This window comes from Rana temporaria, chromosome 12 (genome assembly GCF_905171775.1).
Source record: "Rana temporaria chromosome 12, aRanTem1.1, whole genome shotgun sequence".
Taxonomy (NCBI): Eukaryota; Metazoa; Chordata; class Amphibia; order Anura; family Ranidae; genus Rana; species Rana temporaria.
The window spans coordinates 117,367,753-117,382,549 of NC_053500.1; the positions used below are offsets into that span (position 1 = coordinate 117,367,753).

General features: G+C 48.5%; 1 protein-coding gene across 1 annotated transcript in view; it reads right to left on the bottom strand.

Annotated features, from left to right (window-relative positions):
- The window catches only part of LOC120918642 (alpha-1-syntrophin-like), an 89,016-nt gene extending 82,255 nt beyond the window's left edge, over nt 1–6,761 (bottom strand). The window contains exon 1 of the mRNA XM_040330331.1: nt 6,455–6,761. Coding sequence (XP_040186265.1) covers nt 6,455–6,710 — 256 coding nt within the window. The 5' untranslated portion in view covers nt 6,711–6,761. The remainder of the gene's footprint in view (nt 1–6,454) is intronic.
- Nucleotides 6,762–14,797: the final 8,036 nt, after the last annotated feature.

The following is a 14,797-nucleotide window of genomic DNA, read 5'->3' on the forward strand; positions in this document are numbered from 1 at the left end:
AATGTCGGCGGAACGCTTGGTGATTTTTCGCACAATCGATGAGATTAAAATAAAAATAAAAAACGCAATCGGTTTGCTTCCAATGCAAAAAGATTATAGCACCAAAAGTAAGCAAAAAAAAAAACGTTGTGCAGGGCGACTGAACCCCTGGCGTGCCTTTAACCACTTCAGCCCTGGAAGGGTTTATCCCCTAAATGACCAGGCCATTTTTTGCGATATGGCACTGTGTCGCTTTAAAGAGGAAGTAAACCCTGATGGGTTTTACTTCCTCTTTATTCCCCTGCAAAGTAAAAACATAATGGGCTAGTATGCATCTCAAACTTGCCCATTATGTGCCACTTATATGCAAGCAAAGCCTGCGATGCCCCCGCTGGTGGAAGCAACAATCTTCACCACCCTTCTTTCCAGGGCCCCAGACTCCGGCTCTGCGATTGGCTGAAGTTGCGTGACGTCACTCCCGCGGCGGTCACGGCACAGGCCCTATAGAAACGGCACTATTTATAAAGTGCACATGCTCCGATGACTTTGGCGCAAAAGCGAATATGGTAAGTATCTCTGTGCCAGTTTAGGAGATATTTCCAGTACCTACAGGTAAGCCTTATTATAGGCTTACCTGTAGGGAAAGGTGGTCTGTAAGGGTTTACAACCATATTAACTGACAATTGCGCGGGCGTGCGACGCTGTACACAAATAAAATTGATGTCCTTTGCCCCCCCCCCCCACAAATAGAGCTTTATTTTGGTGGTATTTGATCACCTCTACGTTTTCTTTTTTTTTAAATTAGTAATGGCGGTAATCAGCGATTTTTTTAGTGGGACTGCGACACTGCGGAGCACAGATCGGAAATTTTTCACACTTTTTTGGGACCATTCACATTATTACAGTAATCAGAGCTAAAAATATGCACTGATCAATGTATAAATGGCACTGGCAGAGAAAGGGGTTAACACTAGAGGGCGATCAAGGGGTTAAGTGTGTTCCCTGGGATGTGTTTTTAGCTCTGTCGCACTTTGATTGACAATTGCACGGCCATGCAACGTTGTACCCAAACTACATTTTTATCATTTTGTTCACACAAATAGAGCTTTCTTTTGGTGGTATTTAATCACCACTGAGTTTTTTTATTTTTTCTAAATAAATAAAAAAAGAAAAGACAACAAAAATATTGAAATAAAACAGTTTTTCCTTCATTTCTGTTATAAAATTTTAGAGACGGCCCAAAAAAAAGTACTTGAGGCCCAAAAATACCAGGATGGTACAAACATCACCCAAATGACCCCCTTTTTGAAAGCATACAGTCCAAGGTATATAGTAGGAGGCCTGCCAAGTTTTTTGAAGTCATAATTGTTTGAGAAATTTAGCACCATTTTCACGATTTGCTTTTAAATACTGTCAGTACAGAGCCATCATATAACTGGTGTGGTGATGATCAAAGTACAGGACAAAAAAAAAATTATACGTTTTTTTTTCCATTTAAAAAAAAAATGTTTTTTTTGTTTATGATAATTTTTTTTAACATACTGTGACCAGAGCAATATAATGTTACCGTAGTGACTAGAGTTGAGCGAACCCGAACTGTAAAGTTCGGGTTCGGTACGGACTTTGGGTTTTTCCCGAACCCGAACCCGAATAATTGCTGAAAGTTCGGGTCCGGGTCTGGAGTTCGGGAAAAAAAAATGCGCGGAGGTCCCCCTAAATTCAATAACCAGACCCTTTAGGTCTGGTATGGATATTTTTTTTAAATTTGGGGTGGGGTTCCCCTTAATATCCATACCAGACCTAAAGGGTCTGGTTATTAAATTTGGGGGGACCTCCGCGCATTTTTTTTTTTTACTAAAAGTCTGTGTCCCATTAACTTCAATGGGGTTCGGAGTTCGGGTTTGCGAACCTGAACTTTTTTTTTAAAGTTCGGGTTCGGGTCCGAACCCGAACATCCAGGTGTCCGCTCAACTCTAGTAGTGACATTGTACTACTCTGGGGAAGTCATAATCGCACTCATTATTTTGCCATCTTAGTAACCCTGTACCCAAAATGTACTTCCCCAAAATGACATCCCTGCAAAAAAAAAAAAAATGTTAATATTTTCCCATTGCCCGTGCCTGGCGAATGATGAAGGGCCCCCCTGGTAGTGTCGCTGCACCTTTAAGGCCGAATTTACTAAAAATGGTGCTGGTTGTCCAAAAAGGAGGAAGTATTACCCACATCCCTAAACTGAACAGATTACAAAAAGGAGAGTGTTCCTCTGAGTGGGACTTTAAAGGGCAATGCTTCTCTATAAATCAAAACCATAGATCTAAGAAAGTTATATATATATTTTTGACAAATAGTTAGACATAGAGGCCCGGATTCAGAAAGGACTTACGACGACGTATCTCCGGATACGCCGTCGTAAGTCCAAATGTGCGCCGTCGTATCTATGCGCTTATTCAGGAAAGCAGATACGCCTGAATTTTGGCAAGATACGACTGACGTAAGTCTCCTTCGCCGTCGTATCTTGGGTGCATATTTACGCTGGCCGCTAGGGGCGCTTCCGTTGATTTACGCGTCAAATATGTAAATGAGCTAGATACGCCTATTCACGATCGTACTTGCGCCCGTCGCAGTAAGCTACGCCGTTTAAGTAAGGCGTACATCCGGCGTAAGTTTACCCCTCATAAACCAGGGGTAAGTCACGTTAAGGTATGGACGCCGGAAACGTCGAAACAGCCGTTGTATTTTACGTCGTTTGCGTAAGTCGTACGTGAATGGGGCTGGGCGTAGATTACGTTCACGTCGTATGAATGGAGCCGGCGTATCTTAGGGAGTAAATTCGACGTGATTCTGAGCATGCGCACACATGCGCCGTTCGTTCGGCCATGCATTTACATGGGGTCACGCTTCATTATAATACAACACGCCCACTGCCTTGCTACTTTGAATTAGGCCGGCCCATTTACGTTACGCCGGCGTACATATGGGAGCAAGTGCTTTGTGAATACTGTACTTGCCTCTCAATGTTACGACGTCGTAGCGCATATGAGATGCGCTACGCCTATCTAAAGATGCACCGATCTCTCTGAATCTGGCCCAAAATCTATAGTACAAAGTAGGGTTGTCCCGATACCGAGCATTTGCGTGAGTACTTGTACTCGCACAAATGCTCCCGATGCTTCACACGATACCTGGAATGGGTCAGTGGGCGGAGCGGCGGGCGGAACGTCGAGCGAGTCCTAAAGTAAGCTGGCAGGGAGCCGTGTCTAGTCACATTTGGCTACCCATCGTATCTTGCTACAGAAGTGACGTTCCGCCAAGAAATTGTGCACTGCGCATGCGCGATGCGTTCCAAGCGGTTTGCGACAATACAGAGCAGTGAAAGCGCCAGATAATGTCACGGAAGTGACGTTACTGATGATACAAACACTGGGCTATGCGTTCTAAGACCAGTGTCTCCAGAACTGCCAGCTGTCCTGTACAACCCAATGCTGGGACTTGTAGTGTCTCCAGAACTGCCGGTTGCCCTGGCTTGTAATGGGGCAGCTTAGAGCTCTAGGGGTAATACAAGTCCCAGCATAGCAGGGCCTTACACCACAGGTTGCCCTGCCTTGTATTGGGGCAGCTGACAGCTCTAGAGGCACTACAAGTCCCAGCATGGCAGGATAATCAGCACTGGTTGCCCTGGATTGTATAGGGCAGTCCAAGGACAGCTGGCATCTTTAGAGGCACTACAAGTCCCAGCATGGCAGGATAATCAGCACTGGTTGCCCTGGATTGTATAGGGCAGTCCAAGGACAGCTGGCATCTTTAGAGGCACTACAAGTCCCAGCATGGCAGGATAATTAGCACTGGTTGCCCTGGATTGTATAGGGCAGTCCAAGGACAGCTGGCATCTTTAGATGCACTACAAGTCCCAGCATGGCAGGATAATCAGCACTGGTTGCCCTGGATTGTATAGTGCAGTCCAAGGACAGCTGGCATATTTAGAGGCACTACAAGTCCCAGCATAGCCGGATAATCAGCACAGGTTGCTCTGGATAGGCACTACAAGTACCAGCAATGCAGAACCTAACACCACAGGTTGCTTTGGCTTGTACAGGGACAGCTGGCAGTTCTGGAGACACTAGGTAACAAGGGAAGTATTAGTCTTGGAATGCGTAGCCCAGTGTTTGTATTGTCTGTGACGTCACTTCCGTGACATTATCTGACGCTTTCACTGCTCTGTATTGTCGCAAATCATTTGGAACGCATTGCACATGTGCAGTGTGAAATTTCTTGGTGGGCATCGCGCATGTGCAGTGTGAAATTTCTCGGCGGAACGTCCTACCGTAGCAAGATGAGAAGGGTAGCCAAATGTGCCGAAACGCCGGCACATTTGGTCGTGAAAAAAAAAAAAAAAAAGTATCAGTAATCGTTTTTCGGCGAGTACTTGAAAAAAAAGTATCGGTACTTGTACTCGGTCTTAAAAATGATTGCCAACTCGAAACGCGTCGGGTTTCGAGATCCAGGGACATCTCCAGGGACATTCCCATGGACAGATCTAGGGACACCTCCAGGGACATTCCCATGGATAGATCTAGGGACACCTCCAGGGACATTCCCATGGACAGATCCAGGGACATCTCCAGGAACATTCCCATGGACAGATCCAGGGACATCTTCAGGAACATTCCCATGGACAGATCCAGGGACATCTCCAGGAACATTCCCATGGACAGATCCAGGGACATCTCCAGGAACATTCCCATGGACAGATCCAGGGACATCTTCAGGAACATTCCCATGGACAGATCCAGGGACATCTTTAGGAACATTCCCATGGACAGATCCAGGGACATCTTTAGGAACATTCCCATGGACATATCCAGGGACATCTTTAGGAACATTCCCATGGACATATCCAGGGACATCTCCAGGAACATTCCCATGGACAGATCCAGGGACATCTTTAGGAACATTCCCATGGACAGATCCAGGGACATCTTTAGGAACATTCCCATGGACATATCCAGGGACATCTCCAGGAATATTCCCATGGACAGATCCAGGGACATCTTCAGGAACATTCCCATGGACAGATCCAGGGACATCTTTAGGAACATTCCCATGGACATATCCAGGGACATCTCCAGGAACATTCCCATGGACAGATCCAGGGACATCTTTAGGAACATTCCCATGGACAGATCTAGGGACATCTCCAGGAACATTCCCATGGACAGATCTAAGGACACCTCCAGGGACATTCCCATGGACAGATCCAGGGACATCTCCAGGGACATTCCCATGGACAGATCTAGGGACACCTCCAGGGACATTCCCATGGACACCTCCAGGGACATTCCCATGAGCAGATCCAGAGACACCTCAAGGAACATTCCCATAGACAGATCCAGGAATATCTCCAGGGATGTATTTAGGGACATCTCTGGGAACATTCACATGCACACCTCCAGGAACATTGCCGTGGACAGATCCAGGGACATTTCCAGAAACATTTTCAGGGACATATCCAAGAACATCTCTGGAAACATTCACATGGACATATCGAGGGAAACCTTTCAGAAGCATTTCCAGATCCATCTCTGAAATCATTCCCATGGCCACCTCCAGGGACACCTCCAGGGACATCGCCAGGAACGTTCCCATGGACAGATCCAGGGACGATTCCTGGGACATTTCCAGTGACATCTAGGGGGTCATTTCTAGGGACAGATCCAGGGACACCTCCAGGGATATTTCTAGGGACACCTCCAGGGAGATTTCTAGGGACACCTCCAGGGACATTTCTAGGGACACCTCCAGAGAAAGATCCTGGGATATCTCCAGGGACATCTCTGGAAACACTCACCTGGACAGATCCAGGGACATTTCCTGTGACATTTCCAGGGTCACCTCCGTGGGCATTTCTAGGGACAGATCCAGGGACACCTCCAGGGATATTTCTAGGGACACCTCCAGGGAGATTTCTAGGGACACCTCCAGGGACATTTCTAGGGACACCTCCAGAGAAAGATCCTGGGATATCTCCAGGGACATCTCTGGAAACACTCACCTGGACAGATCCAGGGACATTTCCTGGGACATTTCCAGGGTCACCTCCGGGGGCATTTCTAGGGACAGATCCAGGGACATTTCTAGGGACACCTCCAGGGACATTTCCAGGGTCACCTCCAGGGACATTTCTAGGGACACCTCCAGGGACATTTCTAGGGACACCTCCAGGGACATTTCCAGGGACACTTCCAGGGACATTTCTAGGGACATTTCCAGGGACACCTGCAGGGACACCTCCAGGGACATTTCCAGGGACACCTCCGGGGACATTTCTAGGGATAGATCCAGGGACACCTCCGGGGACATTTCTAGGGACATTTCCAGGGACACCTCCAGGGACATTTCCAGGGACATTTCCAGGGACACCTCCAGGGACACCTCCAGGGACATTTCTAGGGACATTTCCAGGGACATGCCACCTTACCCTTGATGCTGACCCCCAGACCTCCAGCCTCCTGCTTCACCACCCGGACAGTCCTCCGCAGGTTGACGATAGAGTCCGGGACTCCTCCAGCCGGCTCCCCCCCATTCACCGCCTTCTCCTCGGCTGCCCCGCTCTCCGGCTCCGGGGTGAAGCTGAGGGTCTCCTCGCCCAGCAGTAGAAGGATCCGGCTCCAGCGCTCCCCGGGACTCCTGAGCTCCAGCAAGCCGCTCCTGGCAGTCCGGGCTGGGGAAGCCATGGTCGGTGAGCCCGGAGAGGGAGTGATAGAAGGAGGGGGACAGAAGGGAAACCTCTCCGGGTGGGGAGGGGAGGGCTTGCTGGGAACGCCCATCCCCAAATCCTGACACACCCCCCGCCCCCTCCCGGGTCACCCGATCCCCCCAAATACTCCTCAGCAGGTGCTGCGCTACGGCACAGGTCAGCCGCACAGGGGTCACCGGGGGGTCAGGAAAGGATCGGCCAATGGAACCAATCACATCTGTCATAGAAGAGAGAGAGGAACCGGGAACTTCACACAGCCCACGTGTTCTTCTATGGGACCCGCCTGACTGTCCTTCTATGGGGGACCCACATCTGTCCTTCTATGGGGGACCCACATCTGTCCTTCTATGGGGGACCCACATCTGTCTGTCCTTCTATGGGGGACCCACATCTGTCCTTCTATGGGACCCACATCTGTCTGTCCTTCTATGGGACCCACATCTGTCCTTCTATGGGACCCACATCTGTCCTTCTATGGGACCCACATCTGTCTGTCCTTCTATGGGACCCACATCTGTCTGTCCTTCTATGGGACCCACACCTGTCTGTCCTTCTATGGGACCCACATCTGTCATAGAAGAGAGAGGAACCGGGAACTTCACACAGCCCACGTGTTCTTCTATGGGACCCACCTGTCTGTCCTTCTATGGGACCCACCTGACTGTCCTTCTATGGGACCCACATCTGTCCTTCTATGGGACCCACATCTGTCCTTCTATGGGACCCACCTGTCTGTCTTTCTATGGGGGACCCACATCTGTCTGTCCTTCTATGGGACCCACATCTGTCTGTCCTTCTATGGGGGACCCACATCTGTCTGTCCTTCTATGGGACCCACCTGTCTGTCCTTCTATGGGACCCACCTGTCTGTCCTTCTATGGGACCCACACCTGTCTGTCCTTCTATGGGGGACCCACATCTGTCTGTCCTTCTATGGGACCCACCTGTCTGTCCTTCTATGGGACCCACCTGTCTGTCCTTCTATGGGACCCACATCTGTCTGTCCTTCTATGGGACCCACCTGTCTGTCCTTCTATGGGACCCACCTGTCTGTCCTTCTATGGGACCCACCTGTCTGTCATTCTATGGGGGACCCACATCTGTCCTTCTATGGGGGACCCACATCTGTCTGTCCTTCTATGGGGGACCCACATCTGTCCTTCTATGGGACCCACATCTGTCTGTCCTTCTATGGGACCCACATCTGTCCTTCTATGGGGGACCCACATCTGTCTGTCCTTCTATGGGGGACCCACATCTGTCCTTCTATGGGGGACCCACATCTGTCTGTCCTTCTATGGGGGACCCACATCTGTCTGTCCTTCTATGGGACCCACATCTGTCTGTTCTTCTATGGGACCCACATCTGTCTGTCCTTCTATGGGGGACCCACATTTCTCTGTCCTTCTATGGGACCCACATCTGTCTGTCCTTCTATGGGACCCACATCTGTCCTTCTATGGGACCCACATCTGTCTGTCCTTCTATGGGACCCACATCTGTCTGTCCTTCTATGGGGGACCCACATCTGTCTGTCCTTCTATGGGGGACCCACATCTGTCTGTCCTTCTATGGGGGACCCACATCTGTCTGTCCTTCTATGGGACCCACATCTGTCTGTCCTTCTATGGGACCCACATCTGTCCTTCTATGGGACCCACATCTGTCCTTCTATGGGACCCACATCTGTCTGTCCTTCTATGGGACCCACATCTGTCCTTCTATGGGACCCACATCTGTCTGTCCTTCTATGGGGGACCCACATCTGTCCTTCTATGGGGGACCCACATCTGTCCTTCTATGGGACCCACATCTGTCTGTCCTTCTATGGGACCCACATCTGTCCTTCTATGGGACCCACATCTGTCTGTCCTTCTATGGGACCCACATCTGTCTGTTCTTCTATGGGGGACCCACATCTGTCTGTCCTTCTATGGGACCCACATCTGTCTGTCCTTCTATGGGACCCACATCTGTCCTTCTATGGGGGACCCACATCTGTCCTTCTATGGGACCCACATCTGTCTGTCCTTCTATGGGACCCACATCTGTCTGTCCTTCTATGGGGGACCCACACTTGTCTGTCCTTCTATGGGACCCACATATGTCGGTCCTTCTATGGGGGACCCACATCTATCTGCCCCTCTATAAAACCCACATCTGTCTGTCAAAACAAAAAAAAAAAATCATTATCTAATGATGGCCATACCTGCTGTGTTTTAAGTGGAGCTGAGGCACATGGGTATTCTAATCAGAATCACCTGGATTTAGCATATGGTTGCAGACTGATAACATCATCTATATGAACTTTTTTTCAACTTTTGGTCCTGTGTTTCACATTTTTTTTTATAATCATTATAATAAGGTTTAAGTGCAGCATGTGTAGGAGTATAAAATGCCCCAACATAGGTGGTCTGTAGACATGGGCGTCTGCTCCATAGGGCAAGGGGGGTCGTTTGCCCCCCCTGGAATTGCCAGGGAGAGCCAGAAGCAGGCCTGAACTGGCCCTGGGGCCGCTTTAAGCGGCGACTGCAGTGCTCCCCTCCTTCTGTCCTCCGGTGCTCGTATCGTATGTCATGGAGCTGGGTCTGTGTGCAAGGTCTCGCCCTCCTAGTTCGGCTCGTCTGATAGTCTTCTAGTGTTTCGCCTATCACACGAGCCGAACTAGGGGGGCGGGACTTTGCACACAGACCCAGCTCCGTGACATACGATACGAGCGCCAGAGGACAGAGAGAGGGGAGCGATGCTTGATATTGTTTGCCAGGCTTGTGCTTTGTTTTTTCCAACATCTGTTGCCACAGGTAACACTAGACTATTTTCTGATGTTTTTTTAGCAAGTCTGGAAATGCAGAGCAAACACAACACAGAGTTGTAGCCTACGGCATAATTTCTAGTTGTCCCTTATTTAGAGTGCCTGTCCCTCTTCTGGAATCAAATCCATTTGTCCCTCATTCCGAAATATTCCTCTTTTAGACCTGAAATAAATATACTGTCAATATAGTGTAGTGTTTCAGTCAAGAGAAAGGGGTGCTGTGTAATGTAAAGGGGGCCAGTGATGCAGGGTGCTATGTAATGTAAAGGGAGCCAGTGATGCAGGGTGCTGTGTAATGTAAAGGGGTCCAGTGATGCAGGGTGCTGTGTAATGTAAAGGGGTCCAGTGATGCAGGGTGCTGTGTAATGTAAAGGGGTCCAGGGTGCTGTGTAATGTAAAGGGGTCCAGGGTGCTGTGTAATGTAAAGGGGCCCAGGGTGCTGTGTAATGTAAAGGGGTCCAGGGTGCTGTGTAATGTAAAGGGATCCAGAGCTGTGGGGTGCTGTGTAATGTAAAGGGGTCCAGAGCTGTGGGGTGCTGTGTAATGTAAAGGGGTCCAGAGCTGTGGGGGGGTTGTGTAATGTAAAGGGGTCCAGAGGTGCAGTTGTGGAGAGGGGGTACACAGTAGTGACAAGAGATATTGAAAGATGCAGGGGGCACAGTGGGGTGTTTTTACATTTTAACGTGGGGGGGCTTTTAACCCCCACTAGCGGTCGAAGGGTAAAATGCGACTGTATAAAGTCTCCCAGCATTGCTGTCCTGTAGAGTATAAAGTTTCCCAGCATCGGTGGTCTGTAGAGTATAAAGTGCCTCAGCATTGGTGGCCTGTAGAGTATAAAGTGCCTCAGCAATTGTGGCCTGTAGAGTATAACATTTCCCAGCATTGGTGGCCTGTAGAGTATAAAGTGCCCCAGCATTGGTGGCTTGTAGAGTATAAAATGCCCCAGCATTGGTGATCTGTAGTAGTATAAAATGCCCCAGCATTGGTGATCTGTAGCAGTATAAAATGCCCCAGCATTGGTGATCTGTAGAGTATAAAATGCCCCAGCATTGGTGATCTGTAGCAGTATAAAGTGCCCCAGGATTAGTGGTCTGTAGAGTATAAAGTGTCCCAGCATTGGTGGCCTGTAGAGTATAAAATGCCCCAGCATTGGATATCTGTAGAGTATAAAATTCTCCAGCATTGGTGATCTGTAGAGTATAAAGTGCCCCAGCATTGGTGATCTGTAGCAGTATAAAGTGCCACAGGATTAGTGGTCTGTACTCTGTAGAGTATAAAGTGCCCCAGCATTGGTGATCTGTAGAGTATAAAATGCCCCAGCATTGGTGATCTGTAGCAGTTTAAAGTGCCCCAGCATTGGTGATCTGTAGAGTATAAAGTGCCACAGGATTAGTGGTCTGTAGAGTATAAAATGCCCCAGCTTCAGTGGGCATAATAAAAGACACCCTTTCCTCCATGCACTAGTATTAGTAATAAAAGACCATTCCCTAGTTTTTATTGGGAAATATTCTTTATGTTGCTGGTGACCAATTTGTATTGCAGTGCAATCTTCTGTACGCTCTTCTATGGTTTTCTTATTTTGTGTGGCTGATGATTGTTCTTCATGGCCTATTTTGTACCCATTCATATTGTCTTGTCATGTTGTGTTTAATTTTATTGACGCATACCAATAAATAAATAAAAAATAAAAAGACCATTCCCTGGTTGGGTGCTGTTCTGCGGCGGTATGTTAAGGTTTGGTAGTGATAATTTTGCTAATAAGGTAAGTCCAGTATTTTAAGTGAATGTGTACTATTTTGTCAAGCAAGTTTAAAAAAATAAAAATAAAGCAACTTTCCCTGCAATACTCATCTTCTCCTCGTCACTGTCACCCGCACACTGCTCTGGGATCAGTGTAGCTCCTTTTCCAGGTTAAATGACACCCGGCGTCATCATTTTATGGTTGTCACCATAACAGGGGGTGTTCTAGTAGATATATATTCTAGTACACCTGTTGCAGTGACAACTGCCTAAGACAGGAATTTTCCATTATTATGAAGTGATTTCCTTTCTCTTGTTGTGTTTCCTGAATGAGGAATGAAGAGAAACATCCCCAGTGAGACTGTCAGAGAAAATCCTCACAGGGGCTAAAGTCCTTTTTCGCACTATCCAAAAGTAAAACAAAAAGGCCCAGATTCAGAAACAACTTACGGCGGCGTATCTCTAGATACGCCGCCGTAATTTCAAATCCGCTCCGTCGTATCTTAAGGCCGATTATCACAGCCAGATACGTTGAAAAAATAGGCTTCCTCCGCCGACGTTACTTGCATACGCCGGCGTAAAATTGTGTGCAATTTTACGCTGGCTGCTAGGGGCGCTTCCGTAGATTTTCCACGTCCAATATGCAAATGACCTAGATACGCCGAATCAGAAACGTACGTGCGCATTTTTTTACGTCGTTTACGTAAGGCTTTTTCTGGCGTAAAGTTACCCCTGCTCTATGAGGCGTAGCCAATGTTAGGTATGGACGTCGGAACAGCGTAATTTTTTTCACGTTTTACGTCATTTGCGTAAGTCGTCCGTGAATGGGGCTGGGCATAAGTTACGTTCACGTCGAAACCAATGAGTATTTGCGGCGTAATTTTTAGCATGCGCGCTGGGAGACGTCCACGGATGGCGCATGCGCCGTTCGTAAGAAGCGTCATTTACGTGGGGTCACGAGTAATTACCATAAAACACGCCCACCACTTCCACATTTGAATTAGGCGGGCTTACGCCGGCCAATTTACGCTACGCCGCCGTAACTTAGGACGCAAGTGCTTTGTGAATACTGCACTTGCCTCTCTAAGTTGCGGTGGCGTAGCGTAAATAAGATCCGCTACGCCCGCACAAAGATCCGCTCATGTCTCTGAATCTGGCCCAAAATATCGAGATCACCGCTTGCTGACCGCCCTATAGCAGTTTTACTGCTACAAGTGGCCACGCTTCGCAGAATCACACACACACACACACATATATATATATATATTTATTGTCAAAAGTATTGGGATGCCTACCTTTACATGCACGTGAACTTTAACCACTTCAATACCAGGCACTTACGCACCTTCCTGCCCAAGCCAATTTTCAGCTTTCAGCGCTGTCGCAATTTGAATGACAATTGCGCGGTCATGGAACGATGTACCCCAAAAAAAATTTGTTCCCACAAATAGAGCTTTCTTTTGGTGGTATTTGATCACCTCTGCGATTAAAATTTTTTGCACAACAAATAAAAAAAGGCAGATTTATTTTTTTCTTTGTTTCTGTTAATTTTTTTGTAGATAAGTACATTTTCTTCTTCAATTATGGGCACTGATATGGCTGCATTTATGGGCACTGATAAGGCGTCACCAATGGGCACCAATGAGGTGGCATTGATAAGGTGGCATTGATGAGCACTGGTATGTGGCACTGATGGGCACTTATAGGCGGCACTGATGGGTACTTATGGGTGGCACTGATGGGCACTGACAGTCACTGATAGGTGGGCACTGATGGGCATGGATAGGCACTGATGGGTGGCACTGATGACACTGATGGGTGGCATTGCTGGGCATCACTTGTTTTTTTTGGACCATAATGTTGCCAGTCAGTGCCCATTTGTGGCCACTGATTGGCATCTATTGTGCATATTTTTTTCATATGTGGATGGCCATGGGGTACATACCTGGCCATCCACATGTTGCCCCCTTCTCTGCTTGTTCTGGCGGCTTCCCTGGTGGTCCAGTATGGGCATCCGCGGGGGGGGGGGGCTGCGCTCATAGACAATCAGCACAGACCCCCTTTGTCAGGAGAGCTGCTGATCGGCTCTCCTCTACTCGCGTCTGTCAGACACGAGTGAGGAAAAGATGATCAACGGCTCTTCCTGTTTACATTGTGATCAGTCGTGATTAGACACGACTGATCCGTCCGAGGCTCTTTATGGAGATCGGTCAGACTGACACACCGTACCACAGATCGCTGCGATGATCGCCCCCATGGGTATTCCAATCATAGTCCGTAGGGTTCAATATTGAGTTGGCCCACCCTTTGCAGCTATAACAGCTTCAACTCTTCTGGGAAGGCTGTCCACAAGGTTTAGGAGTGTGTCTATTGGAATGTTTGACCATTCTTCCAGAAGTGCATTTGTGAGGTCAGGCACTTATGTGGGCTCTCTTACACCTCTGACTCAAGACAGGAGGCGCGGGAGTGCAGAGTCACACGAGTCCCTGGCAGAGTTGCTAACAGTGGAGCTGGACCGGAACTGATGGTAGAGCCAGGGTGTAACACAGACACAGCAGGATAACCAGGAACAGTGACTGGAGTAGGCTGATACTTGGAAGCCACCGGCTGGAGCGTGGATACAGCAGTTAGTAGGAACAATATCAGCATGGACGAGTTCAGACAGGTGCAGGCAGGCTGGCTGGAGACACTGGTAAACAAGTCCAGAACAGACATGGATACAGGAACAGAGTCAGGTGCAGGCAGGTTCAGCAACAGGCTGACAGCAAGGTAGCAGAAGGGGCAGGCAGGAGCGTAGTCAAAGACAAGCCGGGGTCGGGTGCAGGCAGATAACAGGAATAGTCAGGGACAAGCCGGGTAGGTCAACTGGAACAAGTACAGGCAAACGGATAGCATGAATCACAGGGAACGCTGTAGACCAGACAGCACTGATCCTGGGGAATGAGTCAATTTAAATAGTTTGTTTAGTGCCAAGAAGTTTTACAGGGTGCGCGCACTTATCCACCTGCACACATTTGGCATTCCGTTCTGCATTAGCACGCATGTGCGTGTGCATCGGTGCAGACAACCGTGCCCGCGCAGCCCTTCTCAGTGGGACATGAAGTACAGGGGATCTTCTATGGCTGCCATCTTGCTTATTGGCGTGCCCTTCCTGACATTGCCCCCTCCTAATGGGCAGACTCCAGATGCCCAATCGGGCCAATTTTATAAGTTGTGTTCTCTTGAATGCCTGGACAAGCCTTTCAACATGAACATTATCCTCAGGCTCCAATGAATTCTCCTCCGGACCATACCCTTTCCATTTTATTAGATACTGAACTTGATTTCTCCTCTTCATGCAGTCCAGAATTTCTTCGACTTCGAATTCTTCTGCCCCATTGACTAATACTGGTTCCCGTATTCCATCCAGGAAATGGTTTAGGGATCCCAGGCTTTAGCAAAGCTACATGGAAGGCAGGACTTACCCTAAAAGGGTCCAGCAGTTCGAGTTCGTAAGCCACTTAATTGATCTT